General features: G+C 40.9%; 1 protein-coding gene across 1 annotated transcript in view; it reads right to left on the bottom strand.

Annotated features, from left to right (window-relative positions):
* Positions 1–1,640: 1,640 nt before the first annotated feature.
* The window catches only part of RHAG (Rh associated glycoprotein), an 87,202-nt gene continuing 73,301 nt past the window's right edge, over positions 1,641–15,541 (bottom strand). Inside the window, exons 6-10 of the mRNA XM_069728343.1 lie at positions 12,938–13,075; positions 12,630–12,751; positions 7,754–7,827; positions 7,283–7,356; positions 1,641–5,560 (exon numbers count right to left, since the gene is read on the bottom strand). Of these exons, the coding sequence (XP_069584444.1) occupies positions 5,492–5,560; positions 7,283–7,356; positions 7,754–7,827; positions 12,630–12,751; positions 12,938–13,075 (477 nt within the window). The 3' untranslated portion in view covers positions 1,641–5,491. The remainder of the gene's footprint in view (positions 5,561–7,282; positions 7,357–7,753; positions 7,828–12,629; positions 12,752–12,937; positions 13,076–15,541) is intronic.

The following is a 15,541-nucleotide window of genomic DNA, read 5'->3' on the forward strand; positions in this document are numbered from 1 at the left end:
GCCCGGGCAAGGAGGGCATTAATCAGAGAGGCAGCACAGAGACTAAAGATAACACTGAAGTAGCTGCAGAGTTCCCAAGCAGAGAATGGAGTATCTGTCCATACAACCGCAATAAGTAGTGCATTCCATAGTGGTGGCCTTTATGGATGAGTGACCAGAAAAAAGCCTTTACTTTCACACAAAAATTGTAAGGCTTGTTTTGGCTTTGCCAAGAGACATGTGAGAGATTCAATGCAATGTATGTAGAAAGTTACTGTGGTTAAATGAGATCAAAATTGAACTGTCTGGTGCCAAGTCAACATAACTCATTACCCCAAGATCACCATCCCCACAGTGAAACATGGTGGTGGCAGCATCATGCCATGCAGATCTTTTTTGGCAGCAGGACATGGTCCGAGTTGAGGGGCAAGAAGGATAGTGCAAAATACAGGGATATTCTTGAGCAAAACCTATTTCAGTCTGTCAGTGATTTAAGACTGGGACGGAGGCAGGGACGGACAGGCCCACAGGTCGACCGGAGAATTCTTCGTTGGGCCCAGGCCCTGGCATCAGCTGGCACAGTGAACATTGCTGCATTTACTGCTATGTAATGATGACCATTGCCACTGACCTTCGTATTGCAAGGATGAAATCGGTAGTGAATCGGCATAAATTAACACATTGGTCATGTTAAATCTGTGTCAGTCATTTCACTCCGTGGATTTTCTCAGCGTATGGATGAGATGTCATGAAATCCCATCCTATAAAACATTGGCTTAGTGGTTAATAAACACCAGGGAACATTTATCATTGAGTTTGCACCAAAATGTGGGCGCCAACCCCTGATATATCATTAAGACGGGTACTACCTAATGTTATGCCCTGATATTAATGTGTTTTACAGCAAAATTGGGGGTCTTGTATTTATTTCTATGTAGCTATATATTGGGCCCCAAGAATGATTTTCTCTGGTGGGCCCAAGGTTCTCCAGTACAAAGCTGAACGGAGGGTCACCTTCAAACAAGACAATGAAAATGTTGGGAAATATGTAAATGTTTTGGAGTAGGCTAGTCAAAGCCCAGACCTTAGTCCAGTTAAGAATCTGGTCAGATTGTTGTTCACCAGAGGAAACCATCTAACCTGAAGGAGCTGGAACAGTTTTGCCTTGAGGAATGGGCAAAAATTCCAGTAACAAGATGTGGAAAGCTCATAGGGACTTATGCAAAGCGACATGCAGCTGTAATTGCTGCAATAGGAGGCTCTACAAAGTACTGACTTTTTCACTTATTTTGTCTAATTTGTTGCTTACTTCGCAATATAAAGAGCACCAAATGTTCACAGTTGTAGGACAGTCTTTACATGAACTCTCAAAAAGAAACAGTGAAATTCCAGGTTGTGAGGTAGCAAAGCATGAAAAATGCCAAGGGGGTGAATATGTTTGCAAGCCACTGTATTGTGTCCCTCCTATTTCTTTATAGATTGTAGCTTATCTTGTTATTTGTGCTATTATGTGTTATTTTGTAATGTCTTTATTATTCTGTAACATCTTTATTGTCTGCACAAGTCTCCTCTGAATTGTAAAATGCTGCGAAATATGTTGTATAGAAATAAAAAATATTATACTACTACTATGCAGTGATTTGAAGAAATAAAAGACATGATTCAAGAAAAAAAACTTTATTGACGAAAAGATCCAATTCACTGATACATTTACATTATTGTTTTCATAAAACACTTTAGTTCCTATTATAAGTTTCAAAAATGATGGTCTGATTAAGATATTTAGAATTCTAATAAGGATAAAAGTGCCCCATTCTGGCAGTCAGCCGGATTCCCAGAGGTTGGACCCCCATCAATCTAAAGGTTACGACCTATCCTGTGGATAAGTGACTACTTGTTCCAACCAGAATACCCCTTTAATGCTGACAATTGCCACATTCCTTCCTACGGATTCTGAGAATCTATAGATCTCTATGCCGGAAAACCACCGTGTGTAACAGCATTATGTGACATGACCATTGACCCAATCATGGCATCTGGCTAAAATATTGAGCCATTTACATATGGGCATCACAACTAAGAAAGAAAAAAACTGAATTTTAGGAAGGTCGGAAAATTGTCGAGGGAGACTGCGATAAATTATATTATAGTCTACTGTAGCTAGTGTGGGATACATTGTACTACATGGTAAAAGAGCCTAGAAAAACATCATAAAAAACAAAATATGCTGCAACTAAAAACGTCATAAAAAACAAAATATGCTGCAACTAAAAACATCATGAAAAATAAAATATACTAATTTTGAAAGAAAAATAAAAAGGGATTCCCTGTAATATATGTATGACTAATTATGAAATATTAGGAACATAATTTTCTATCTATAAATGTGATGCTGACGTATTGTCATGAGCGTGGAAACTAATAGTTCTAGAAATAGTAATAATTTGTGCTAAATACATGCTAAATATGTTACTGATTAATTTTTTATATCTTTATGGGATCAGAACTCCATTTTTTCTAAGAGCTGTAAATCCCCAGCATAGTCATAGAGTTTCTTGATAAAATTCCTACTGTCTGAAGTCACCAGTAGAGGGAGCTCCGGAGTTTACTGCATACTGTGTACCAGGGCCGGACTGGGACCAAAAAGCAGCCCTGGCACAAAAAAAATTCACCAGCCCACATACAATGAATTACATGCACTTCATATAGTCTCACACATCATACATGTACACCACACACATGCTGGACAACACAGGCTCATTACATACACATCAAATAGTCACACAGACACATCATACATGTACACAGCACACATGCTGGCAACACAGGCTCATTACATACACATCAAATAGTCACACAGACACATCATACATGTACACAGCACACATGCTGGACAACACAGGCTCATTACATACACATCAAATAGTCACACAGACACATCATACATGTACACCACACACATGCTGGACAACACAGGCTCATTACATACACATCAAATAGTCACACAGACACATCATACATGTACACAGCACACATGCTGGACAACACAGGCTCATTACATACACATCAAATAGTCACACAGACACATCATACATGTACACAGCACACATGCTGGCAACACAGGCTCATTACATACACATCAAATAGTCACACAGACACATCATACATGTACACCACACACATGCTGGACAACACAGGCTCATTACATACACATCAAATAGTCACACAGACACATCATACATGTACACCACACACATGCTGGACAACACAGGCTCATTACATATACATCATATAGTCACACAGACACATCATACATGTACACAGCACACATGCTGGCAACACAGGCTCATTACATACACATCAAATAGTCACACAGACACATCATACATGTACACCACACACATGCTGGACAACACAGGCTCATTACATACACATCAAATAGTCACACAGACACATCATACATGTACACAGCACACATGTTGGACAACACAGGCTCATTACATACACATTACTCATACATGTGCACAGCACACATGTTGGACAACACAGGCTCATTACATACACATTACTCATTATTACACACACACACACACAAGTATTACACACACGCAAACACTACAGATACCGCACACACATTACACACACTACAGATACCGCACACACATTACTCACACACTACAGATACCACACACGCTACACACTCACCCACTACAGATACTGCATACACAAGTATTACACACACTATAGATAACACACACACAAGTATATACACACACACACACACACTACATATACCGCAAACAAATTACACACACTACAGATACCTCATACACAAGTATTACAGTACAGATACTGCACACAAATTGCACACACACACACTACCGATACCTTATACACAAGTATTACACTGCAAATGCCGCACACACAAGTATTAAACACACCATACACACATGGATTACACTCAGAATACACACACCCCACACACACTACAGATATCGCACACACAAGTATTACACACACCATACACACATGGATTACACTCAGAATACACATAGCACACACACACACTACAGATACCGCACACACAAGTATTACACTACAGATACCGCACACACAAGTATTACACTACAGATACCGCATACACAAGTATTACACTACAGATACCGCACACAAATTGCACACACACACACTACAAATACCTCATACACAAGTATTACACACACCATGCACACATGGAATACACTCAGACTACACATACCACACACACTACAGATACCGCACACACAAGTATTACTCTACAGATACCGCACACACAAGTATTACACTACAGATACCGCACACAAACACACTACAAATACTTCATACACAAGTATTACACACACCATACACACATGGAATACACTCAGAATACACATAACACACACACACTACAGATACCGCACACACAAGTATTACACTACAGATACCGCACACACAAGTATTACACTACAGATACCGCACACACAAGTATTACACTACAGATACCGCACACACAAGTATTACACTACAGATACCGCACACACAAGTATTACACTACAGATACCGCACACAAATTGCACACAAACACACTACAAATACTTCATACACACACCATACACACATGGAATACACTCAGACTACAGATAACACACACACATTACACACACACACACACTGCAGATACCATACGCTCATGTATTACACACACATACACACACACACACTTCTGTGGTGCAGAGGGAGGCTGATGTCCATGTGCAGCTCTTCAGGTTGCAGTGCTCACAGCAGCTCTGGCCCGGCACCTCCCCGGTCTCCTCTGCTGCCTGGAATGAAAGTAGATCAGAGCAGGAGATAATGTCACTGCGCTAACTGTGTGCTTCCAGGGAGAGCTAGGGAAGCAGGCAGGTATTACCTTTAATCTTGCGTGCTGCTGGCTCTCTCCACTCTCTGACGCTGGTACTTGCCAGCATGCGCGGATCGAGTGGCCCCCTACAGGCAACGGCCCTTCTGGCATTTGCCAGAAGTGCCCGATGCTCAGTCCGGCCCTGCTGTGTACACATTGTGACAATTGCTGCTATGCTTCCCATAGTGGTGACCTAAGGCAGCAAAAATTTTGTCAATCAATTCAATTTCAATATTGAGATTTTTAGCTCCATTACTGAAAAACAGAGCTCAAAATGACCCCCAAAAAATCATGTTTTAAAATAAATCATAGAATATTGAACTTAAAGGTGATGATGATTTGTTTGAAAGCTTTATACACAATGGATGAGTCTCAATGTGCTCATGATTTAGTCTAAAGTACTTGCCAATGTAGAGTTCAATAGAATCTATACAAAGGACCATGACGTATGGAACCTATGGTGCCTTGCTGGTCATGTCTACCATATAACAATCTCATCCCTCGCATAGTCTTATCTATTGTGCATAAAGTTTATGATTTACTTTCCATACAATTCTTTTTTTTTTATTTCGAAAAGTGACAGTGGTGACTTTATGCATCTACACGGATTTTTCCATGTTCTCCATGGTAATGGTTTTCTGGTTCTTCTTCAAGGGGAACCTAAACAAAATCATATAGTTCCAATGAAAAACATGCAAAGACTAAGGTATCCAGGTATTATTTCTTATTTTCCAATTATTTGGGGTAATTTGCGCCTTTTTCATTTGCTTAGCTGAACTTATGGCAATTTTACACCCATAAAAACTTGATTCCATCTCACCCAGTTGCTCTACACTCATCCACCTGGGGCTCAGACAGACACCGGCCTCGCCCTGGCCTCACATCAAGGAAAGTAGAAAAAATTGGAGTCCGGCTCAACAGGACAGGATTTTCCTTTTCTTTTTCTTTTTCAAAAGAAATTGTGGTGCATACAAAAGAAAAATTTACATGGCCGACATGACCCGGTCGACGCGTTTTGACTGCACTAGGAGGTCTTACTCATGACTCCATTTTTTCTATTTTCCTCAATTTTACAATCATTTGCAACATTTTCAGTCTAATCTATTTTCATTAATGTCAGGACATTTTTGGACATATGAAGTGGTCGAGTATGCGGGAGAGGTGGTAAGGGGAGATAGTAGAGCGGAGAGGGGGAAAATTGAGAGGTTAGTAGTCAAGAACAGAGGGAAAACGGGATAGTTGAAGAAGAGTATGGAGAAGAAAGGTTGGAACCAAGCAGAGAAAAGGATAAAAAATAACAATAGAATGTGGATTAGTGAGGACAATAAAAAAAATAGAAGAAAGGTTAGAGAAGAGGTAAAAAAGAGGAGGGGTAAGATGGGGAGAGAAAAGGTGCAAAGGGGAGGAGAGAGGTAAGGGTGGTAAAGAAAAGGTGAAAACATCGGAGGAGAGGTAAGAAAGAGAGTGGAAAGAGAGGTAGAGAAAAGGTGAAAATGGGAGAGAAGAGGTGATAGGGGACAAAAAAAGGGAGAAGAGAGAGGAGTGGTGGGAGGTAAAAAGGGAGAGGAGAAATAAGAGAGAGATGTAAAAGGGAGATGAGTGTTAAGAGGTGGAGAGAAGTGAAAGAGTAAAGGGGAGGTTAGAAAGAGAGAAGTAAAAGAGGGAATGAAAGGAAAGAGGGTGAAGAGGTGAAAAAGTAGAATGGAAGAGGAAAAGAGCAATAAAAAGGTGAAAATGGAGGTTAGAGCTGAAGAGAGGAGGTAAGAATAGCTGATTAGAGGGAAGAGGTAGAGAAAAGAGATAAAAATGGATGGAGGGGTAAGTGGGGGAGACAACATGAGATAAAGTGTAGAGTGGGGGGATGGAAAAAGATAAGAAGGAGTGGGGAGCTGATGGAAAGGAATAACCTCATAATGAAGAGGACAGAAGAGATAAAGAGAGGAAAGGTAAGAAAGGGAGGAGAGGTATGAAAAAGAAGTGTAGAAAATAAAGATAAAGGGATGGGAATAAAAAGGGGGAAAAATAGGGGATGATTGGAAGAGAAAGGAGGAGGAAATAGAAGTAAAGAAAAGATGTGAAAGGTAGAAAGAAAGATGAAAATAGAAACAGGAAAATAGGTGAAAAAAGAAAAGGTGGAGGAAGAAAAGGAAGGGGAGTGGAGAGGGAAAGAAAAATAAGGAGTGGACAAGTCATCGGTGTATGTGTATATGCTGCCGTTTAATTCACAGGAAAGTTGCTGTGTTTTCTGGGAATGTGATTCTCTCTTAATTTACAATATCAGATTGCGGAACCAATATATTGTCCGAACAGTCCGGGGAAACCGTGAGGGAGATAACGAAGCCTTGATGTAATGCCTTTTATTAATGGGGTAACTCTACTTACTTCCCAGTACACGGTGTCATCGTAGCAGTTCTCATCAGGTGGTTGCCCCCAGAACGGACATTTTAGGATGAAGCCTATAAAATAGGGCACAAAATGACAGAGAAACGATGGCCTGAAAAATGACTTTAGATACACATTAGAACTCTTTATGAACAAAGCTGATTTTGGACTTAAATTGATAGCCCCAACATAGACATTTATGGAATATTCACGAGATACGCCATAAATGCATGATGGGTGCAAGGAAACGTGGCCTGGTGACTCCACTGTGCCAATTCCAGGCTGTCACACCGTCCATATACATCAATGGGGATGTGGCCTAACACAGACCCCCACTGTGCAGAGAACCAAGTACATCATGGTAAAAGGGTCCCATGGATCAGAAAATGATGCTGGAGCTATAAATCCCATTATATAAAAAAAGCCAATGTCATACAGTAAGGGATCACTTCATATGATGCTGTTACTCACCTGTGATGACGCCTCCAACAACAGCGATAGCGAAGGTTGCGGCTAAAGCAGCTCCTTGAGTAACAGGAGAAAAACTGGAAAATGTGGAAGATATTGTTAATATACAGCAATTGTATTTTTGTAGTATAAGAATTGTATGGAATGGTTATATGTACAGGCCTGACATCGGACCAAGGAAAACCTTGGTAGATTCCGTGGCTGATTGGGCTTGGAGATTCTAAGGAACCTTAAAGAGAACCTAGCAGCAGGTTTTTGCTGTTTAATCTGAGAGCAGCATAATATTAAGCAAGAGATCCTAATTCCAGGGGATGTGTCATTTCATAAGGTGTGTGTTGTACTTTCCATACAATTTATGTTTTAAAGGCAGGAAATTGCACAGGTATGCAAAATCTGGGCTTATGAAAATTGTTACAAATCCAATGACTGATTTTTATGATTTCTTTTTCCCAGATTTAAAAAAAAACAATTCTAATTTTAACCATCACTTATGGATTTTGTACAGAAAACGAGTGAAATTACGTGCAAGCAAAATGAAGAAAAATCTTAATACATATATTATCTTAATATTATATATCAAAAATGATTGAACATTCATTCTGCAGCTTTATAGGAAATGAATTATTGTGCCTTTTCCTTTTTTCTTCAAAGCTTCTCTTGATACCTTTTCTGTTATAGGAAGCCTGTGGATCTCCTCTGTGAAGCATCCAGCAAATAGTCCTCCATCATTTCAAGTTCCATCTACCTTGGTGTTGTCATTCCGTCTCCTTTATATCCAAATATTTCTCCTTACTTTTCACAAACCCCATCAATTTTTTCAGCAAAAATAGTTCAAATGAGAGCGTAAAAACTGTACCGTATTTTTTGGACTATAAGACGCACTTTTTTCCCAAAAATTTTTTGGGGAAAATTGGGGGTGCCTCTTATAGCGAGAATAAACTTACAAGTAGTGTGGCGGCAGCAGGAGTCGGGCGATTCTGAGGTGGTCCCGGTCTGACGCTGCAGGGTGATGATCACACTCCCTTCCCTCGCTGGTGCGGCAGATTCGGCAGTGCTTTGTGGTACGAGGGACTCCGCCGGCATTTTGTCAAAGCCCGAAAGCCCCTGCAAATGCATGGCTGCTATGCGGTGGCCTCTGGGAAAATGGCTGCCGGCGCGGCACATGGTCAGATTGAGATGTCAGCAATGAGATTTATCCCAAGATATCATGAGATGAGATCTTGGTGCAAAGATCTCGTTGCGGAGATCTCAATCTGAGCATGTGCCACCCCCAGCAGCCATTTTCCCAGAGGCCACCGCATCACAGCAATGGATATGCGGGGGCCTCTGGGCTTTCATAAACTGCCAGAGCTGCCCCCACACCACAGAGCATTGCAGAACCTGCCGCACCAGATTGAGATGGGAATCCAATCACCGGAACATCGAAAAACCCCTGTGACCATGCTCCACCGCGCTGCCGATATCCCCTGGTAAGCTGAATTCGAACTGGAAGATGGACCCCCATTTGACACATTAATTTTTTTCCCTATTTTCCTTCTGAAAATTTGGGGTGTGTCTTATGGTCCGGTCGATGTGTCTTATAGTCCGATAAATACGGTAACTTCAAATTGATCAGACAACCCAAGCTTTGAAATGTTGCAGCATGGTCTCCACGATGGACGTAAATTCTGGAACTTTGTTTTTATCTACAAATTTCTTCACATCTTCTATAAAAAATCTCAAGCCTTTTTCTCAACAGATTTCATTTTTGTTTCAAACATTTGGTCCTTCATGAGTTTCTGAAACTTAGTACACATGTACTTAAAAGACTCTCCTTTCGGTAAAGCTTCCACAAACTGCTTCATCAGTCCAAGCTTAATGTGGAGTGGTGGTAATGTGGAATCAACTAAACTTTCTCTTAAGTCCAGATGGCAAAGATCAACTTGTTGGCCAATTTTTGGGGTTTCAGTGTTGTGTGCTATCCTGGTTGTCCCCTTCATACAAAAAGCATGGACACTTTGTGTATCCTCTTTGCTGCCCAAGGAGCAAAAAGAGAACTGCCAGATCACCACATATTGACCTTCCTAGATCCTCGCAGTTACTTTTCTTGAGAATAAAGTTTAAATTCTCATAACTTTCCTTCAAGTGCACAGAATCCCATACAGGCTCTAAAAATATGTCTCTAATGCCAGCCACCTATTCATAGGTACACTTGAAGGAGAGCTAATTTGCATAGCTTTTCCCATAATGCTCTCAAAATCAATTGGATGTCAACAAAGAGAAGCAATACCTCCTCCTCCACGCCCGGCTGGAGAGCTTAGATAAAGGTTTTATAATTAAGCAATATAAACTTGAAGATTAAATACAATAAATTTTAAAATCATAATAAAAGAGTGATAATATGAAGAATAATATACAGTCATGTCCGAAAAGGGCTGCACCCTTGAAATTATTCAAGAAAATTATTGCAATTACACATGTTTTGTTAACCACATGCTTATTTCCTTTGTGTATTGGATCAAAACACAAAAAAAAAGGCTCCAGGTCTCTCATATTTGAAGGGTGCCTTCTCCCAACAGCAATTTTAAGATCTCTCCACAGGATTTAGATCCAGACTCATTGCTGCCACTTCAGAACTCTCCAGCGCTTGGTTTCCATCCATTTCTGGGGCTTCATGAAATATGTTTGGGATCATTGTCCTGCTAGAAGACCCATGACTCACGAATCACGACGCAAACACTGCTTTTTGACACTGAGCACTACATTGTGACCTTTAACCCCTTTCTGACCTCGGACGGAATAGAACGTTCGAGGTCAGATCCCCTGCTTCGATGCGGGCTTTGTACAGCTGACATGTGCCTGCAATAGGGACGGGTGGAATCGCGATCCACCTCCTGCTGTTAACTAGTTAAATGCCGCTGTCAAACGCTGACAGCGGCATTTAACTAGCGCTTCTGCCCATTGGCCAGGAAATGAGCACATCGCTGACGCCCGTCGCGTGATCAGGGGTCAGCGATGCATCGGCATAACAACCAGATGTCTCCTTGAGACCTCTATGGTTGTTGATGCCTGATTGCTATGAGCGCCACCCTGTGGTCGGCACTCATATCAAGCCTATAATTCTACATACTGTAGCAGCGATCTGAGCATTGCTCCTATGTAGCAGAGCCGATCGGCCTATGCCAGCTTCTAGCCTCCCATGGAGGCTATTGAAGCATGGACAAAGTAAAAAAAAATGTTTGAAAAAATATGAAAAAAATAAAAAAATATAAAAGTTCAACTCACCCCCCCTTTCGCCCCATTCAAAATAAAACAATAAAAATAAAATCAAACCTACACTTATTTGGTATCTTCACTTTCAGAATCGCCTGATCGATCAATAAAAAAAAGTATTAACCTAATCGCTAAACAGCGTAGCGAGAAGAAAATTAGAAACGCCAGAATTACGTTTTTTTGGTCACCACGACATTGCATTAAAATGCAATAGCGGGGGAACAAAAGAACATATCTGCACCAAAATGGTATCATTAACACATCAGCTCGGTGCGCAAAAAATAAGTGCTCATCTGACCCCAGATCACCAAAAATAGAGACGCTACAGGTACCGGAGAATTGGCAATTTCATTTTATTTTTTTAGCAAAGTTTGGAATTTTTTTTACCACTTAGATAAAAGAGAACCTAGATTTGTTTGGTGTCTATGAAATTGTAATGACCTGGAGAATCAAAATGGCAGGACAGTTTTAGCATTTAGTGAACCTAGAAGAAAAGCTAAACAAAAAACAAGTGTGGGATTGTACTTTTTTTTTTGCAATATCACCGCACTTAGAATTTTTTTCCTGTTTTCTAGTAAATGACATGCTAAAACCAATGATGTAGTTCAAAAGTATAACTTGTCCTGCAAAAAACAAGCCCTCACATAGCCATATTGACGGAAAAATATAAAAAGTTATGGCTCTGGAAAGAAGGGGAGCGAAAAATGAAAATGCAAAACCGAAGAAAGCTGCTGTCATGAAGGGGTTAATCCTTTGGTAATCTTCAGATTTCATGATAACTTGCACACAGTCAAGGCACCCAGTGCCAGAGACAGCAAAACAACACCAAAATATTTTTGAACTTCCGCCATATTTGACTGTAGGATCGGTGTTCTTTTCATTGTAGGCCTCTTTCCGTTTTCAGTAAACAGGAGAATGATGTGCTTTACAAAAATCTCTATTGTGCTCTCATTTGGGTGCAAGACGCATTCCCAGAGGTATTTTGGCTCACTCACGTACATATTATTGGAAAAATTCTTAATTTTCTGGAGCAATTTCAAGGGAGCAAACACTTTGGGCCATGACTGTTTTTATATTTACAGGAAAGAAATATATCTTGGTACTTTGGTAATTTGTTACCATCTTTTCAGTTAGCCACTAAAAGGGTATCAACCACTGAGGACTCTCAATTCTAAATATTTTTAAATTTACATTAATTTGATGGTTATGTGTGCTTGCAATACAAAAGCGCAAAGGGAAAGAAAAAATGGTATGATGAGCCAAAAATAATAATCAATATAGAAAATTAACCTTTATTAAATACAAACAATCATGAATATGGATCTCCAACAATCGAACTTCTCCCCTTGGCAGTCATGTGGCTTAATATGCACTTTGCAGTCACAAGTCAATTCCCAAACTGCCAGCTCTTTTGTGTTTCCCTATTGGTTTTCTCTATTCTTAGTCCTTTAATACATTCCGTTCCCTTAAATTGTATGTTATCAGATTTGATACTATTACTATAGTGTATTTTTTTCCAAGTGAGCTTATTTGATTCATTCAGTGTGCTTATAAATCCATGAGGAGCTTTGTCTGAATGCAGAAATTGTCAAAAATATTTGTTAGTAGTGGAAGGAGAATTACTCACTTGGGTTTAGCTCCGAGGGCCGTGGCCACAACGCCTGCGATCCCACCCATAACTCCTGGTAAACCGTGGAGATTGTGTACTCCGCATGTATCCTGAACCCTGAGCTTGGAAGCAAAAATTGGCTGAAAGAAATAATGTGGATGAGAACAGAGCTATTTTAAATAATGAAGAACTGTGCCAAACATTGTAGGGATTGGGGTAAAATTTACGTTCATAAATTGAGCTACACATTTCACCATTATTATGCTTTATAAGAAACCAGCCCCAGATTTAATCATTCAGGAATGAGAATTCAGATGTCAACTCACAGTTAGGAACTTGAACCCCAGGGTAGAGATTATTCCTGCAATGAAACCAATAATCATGGCGCCGAAGGGTCCAATGTTCATGTCAGCGCAGGTTCCTACTGCTACACCTCCGGCCAGGGTGGCATTCTGGATATGGACCTGTATGGACAAGTCAATGAGTATTAGACCTCCGGTTTGCTGATTGTGACAAATCAACCATGATATCTAAATAATTTATTTTTAAAACACTAATTTTATGCACATAAAAAGAGTGGAGAGGCCAAAATCCAAGCTGCTGGAGGTCTAGTGTGAAGTTTCCACAATCAGTGATGGTTTGGGGAGCCATGTCATCTGCTGGTGTAGCTCCACTGTGTTTTATCAAGACTAAAGTCAGTGCAGCCGTCTACCAGGAAATGTTAGATCACTTCATGCTTCCCTCTGCTTTTTAGAGATGGAAATGTCATTCTCCAGCAGGACTTAGCCCTTGTCCACACTGCCAAAAGTACCAATACCTGGTGTAAAAACAACAGTATCACTGTGCTTGATTGGCCAGTAAGCTCACCTGACCTTAACCCCATAGAGAATCTATGGGGTATTGTCAAGAAGAAGATGAGAGACACCAGACCCAGCAATGCAGACGAGCTGAAGGCTGCTATCAAAGCAACCTGGGCTTCCATAACCCCTCAGCAGCGCCACAGGCTGATCGCCTCCATGCCACGTCTCATTGATGCGGTAATTGATGCAAAAGGATCCCCGACCAAGTGTCGAGTGCATTTACTGAACATACATTTCAGTAGGCCAACATTTCGGATTTTAAAATCATTTCTTAATCTGGTGGTATAAAGTATACTTATTTACTGAGATAATGACTTTTGGGTTTTCATTGGCTGTAAGCCATAATCATCAACATTAACAGAAAAAAAACACTTGAAATAGATCACTCTGTGTGTAATGACTCTATATAATATATGAGTTTCATTTTTTGTATTGAAGAACTGAAATAAATTAACTTTTTGATGATATTCTAATTTTGTGAGAAGCACTTGTATATCCTTTATAGTCTACATTTAAGGAGAGACTAAGCCAGTGTGAAATAGGAAATGGTGGGAATATCCAGATGTTTTTTTGGATAAAAAATATCCAAAAATGTTATTGGTAGAATTGAATAAAATCAGAACATTACCAGGACTATAGAAAATTATATATGTCAAAGCTTTTCCTACATGTTTCCGACTGAGTTTCAGTCCTAAGGCCGGGGTCACACTTGCGAGTGCAATGCAAGAAACTTGCACAAGTCTCACGCATCGATACCCGGCACTGCCGCTGGCACTCTGGACCAGAGAGTTCAGCTGCATGGAAATATATGCAGACTCCGGTCCCGTGTGCTGGCGGCAGTGCCGGGTATCGATGCGCATATGTGACCCGGGCCTAACTCACATTTGATCCGATACATGTAGTAAAAGCTCTACACACAAAATAAGAGCAAGAATGGTTTATTTTTCTAAAATCGGAATGGGAAGGAATGATGATGGCCAAACAAGGGATTGGCAAACAGCTATTTAAGGTGCATATTTACACGCTATTAAACACTTATGACAGCGGCAAATCAGAAAGAGAACTAATAAATCAGGCATTAACATTCAAACTGCCTCAAACTTTATCTCCCCTGATGTTATTTGTTGGGAAAATTTGTTGATTTGGACCGGTTCATTAATCTCATCTGTATACGGTGCTTAAAGGGAACCTGTCACCCCGTTTTTTCAGTTTGAGATAAAAATACCGTTAAATAGGACCTGAGCTGTGCGTTACAATAGTGTATTTTTTGTACCCTGATTCCCCACCTATGCTGCTGATATACATTACCGGTGGGCGCAGCCATCTTCCTGAGGCCGCGCGTGCGCAGATGGAGTGCTAAGCTGCCCGGGGCTTCAGGAAAATGGCAGCGGAATGCCGCGCGTGTGCAGATGGAGATCGCGGTGGCCATTTTTCTGAAGCCGAGATGCGAACTCGGCTTCAGAAAAATGGCCGCCGCGATCTCCATCTGCGCACGCGCGGCATTCCGCAGCCTTTGTTTCTGAAGCCCCGGGCAGCAGAGCACTCCATCTGCGCACGCGTGGCCTCAGGAAGATGGCCGTGCCCACCGATAACCAGGGGAATAGCGCAGATCGCGCTTTTTTTCTTCACCTGCGCAGTGGATTCGGCAGTTGGACATGCGCAAACCACTATGCCACCAACGGAAAGCTAAGCAAGATCTGGGGGAAGAAACAGCGATGTCTCCACGCCCATCTGACCAGACCAGCCTGATTGACAGGCGAAAACGGCGACTTTGGTAACGTATTTCGGCAGCATAGGTGGGGAATCAGGGTACACAAAATACACGATTGTAACGCACAGCTCAGGCCCTATTTAACGGTATTTTTATCTCAAACTGAAAAAACGGGGTGACAGGTTCCCTTTAAAGGGAATCTGTCACCCGGTTTTTGTCACCTAATCTGAGAACAGTATAATGTTGGGGCCAAGATCCTAATTCCAGCAAAGTATTAATTGTTTGGCCTCTTGGTGTAGTTTTGATCAAATCACTGTTTTATCAGGAAAACAGTGGTTTTATTAAAACTGCAGCAAGCC

The sequence above is a fragment of the Ranitomeya imitator genome, chromosome 5, assembly GCF_032444005.1.
Source record: "Ranitomeya imitator isolate aRanImi1 chromosome 5, aRanImi1.pri, whole genome shotgun sequence".
Classification (NCBI taxonomy): domain Eukaryota; kingdom Metazoa; phylum Chordata; class Amphibia; order Anura; family Dendrobatidae; genus Ranitomeya; species Ranitomeya imitator.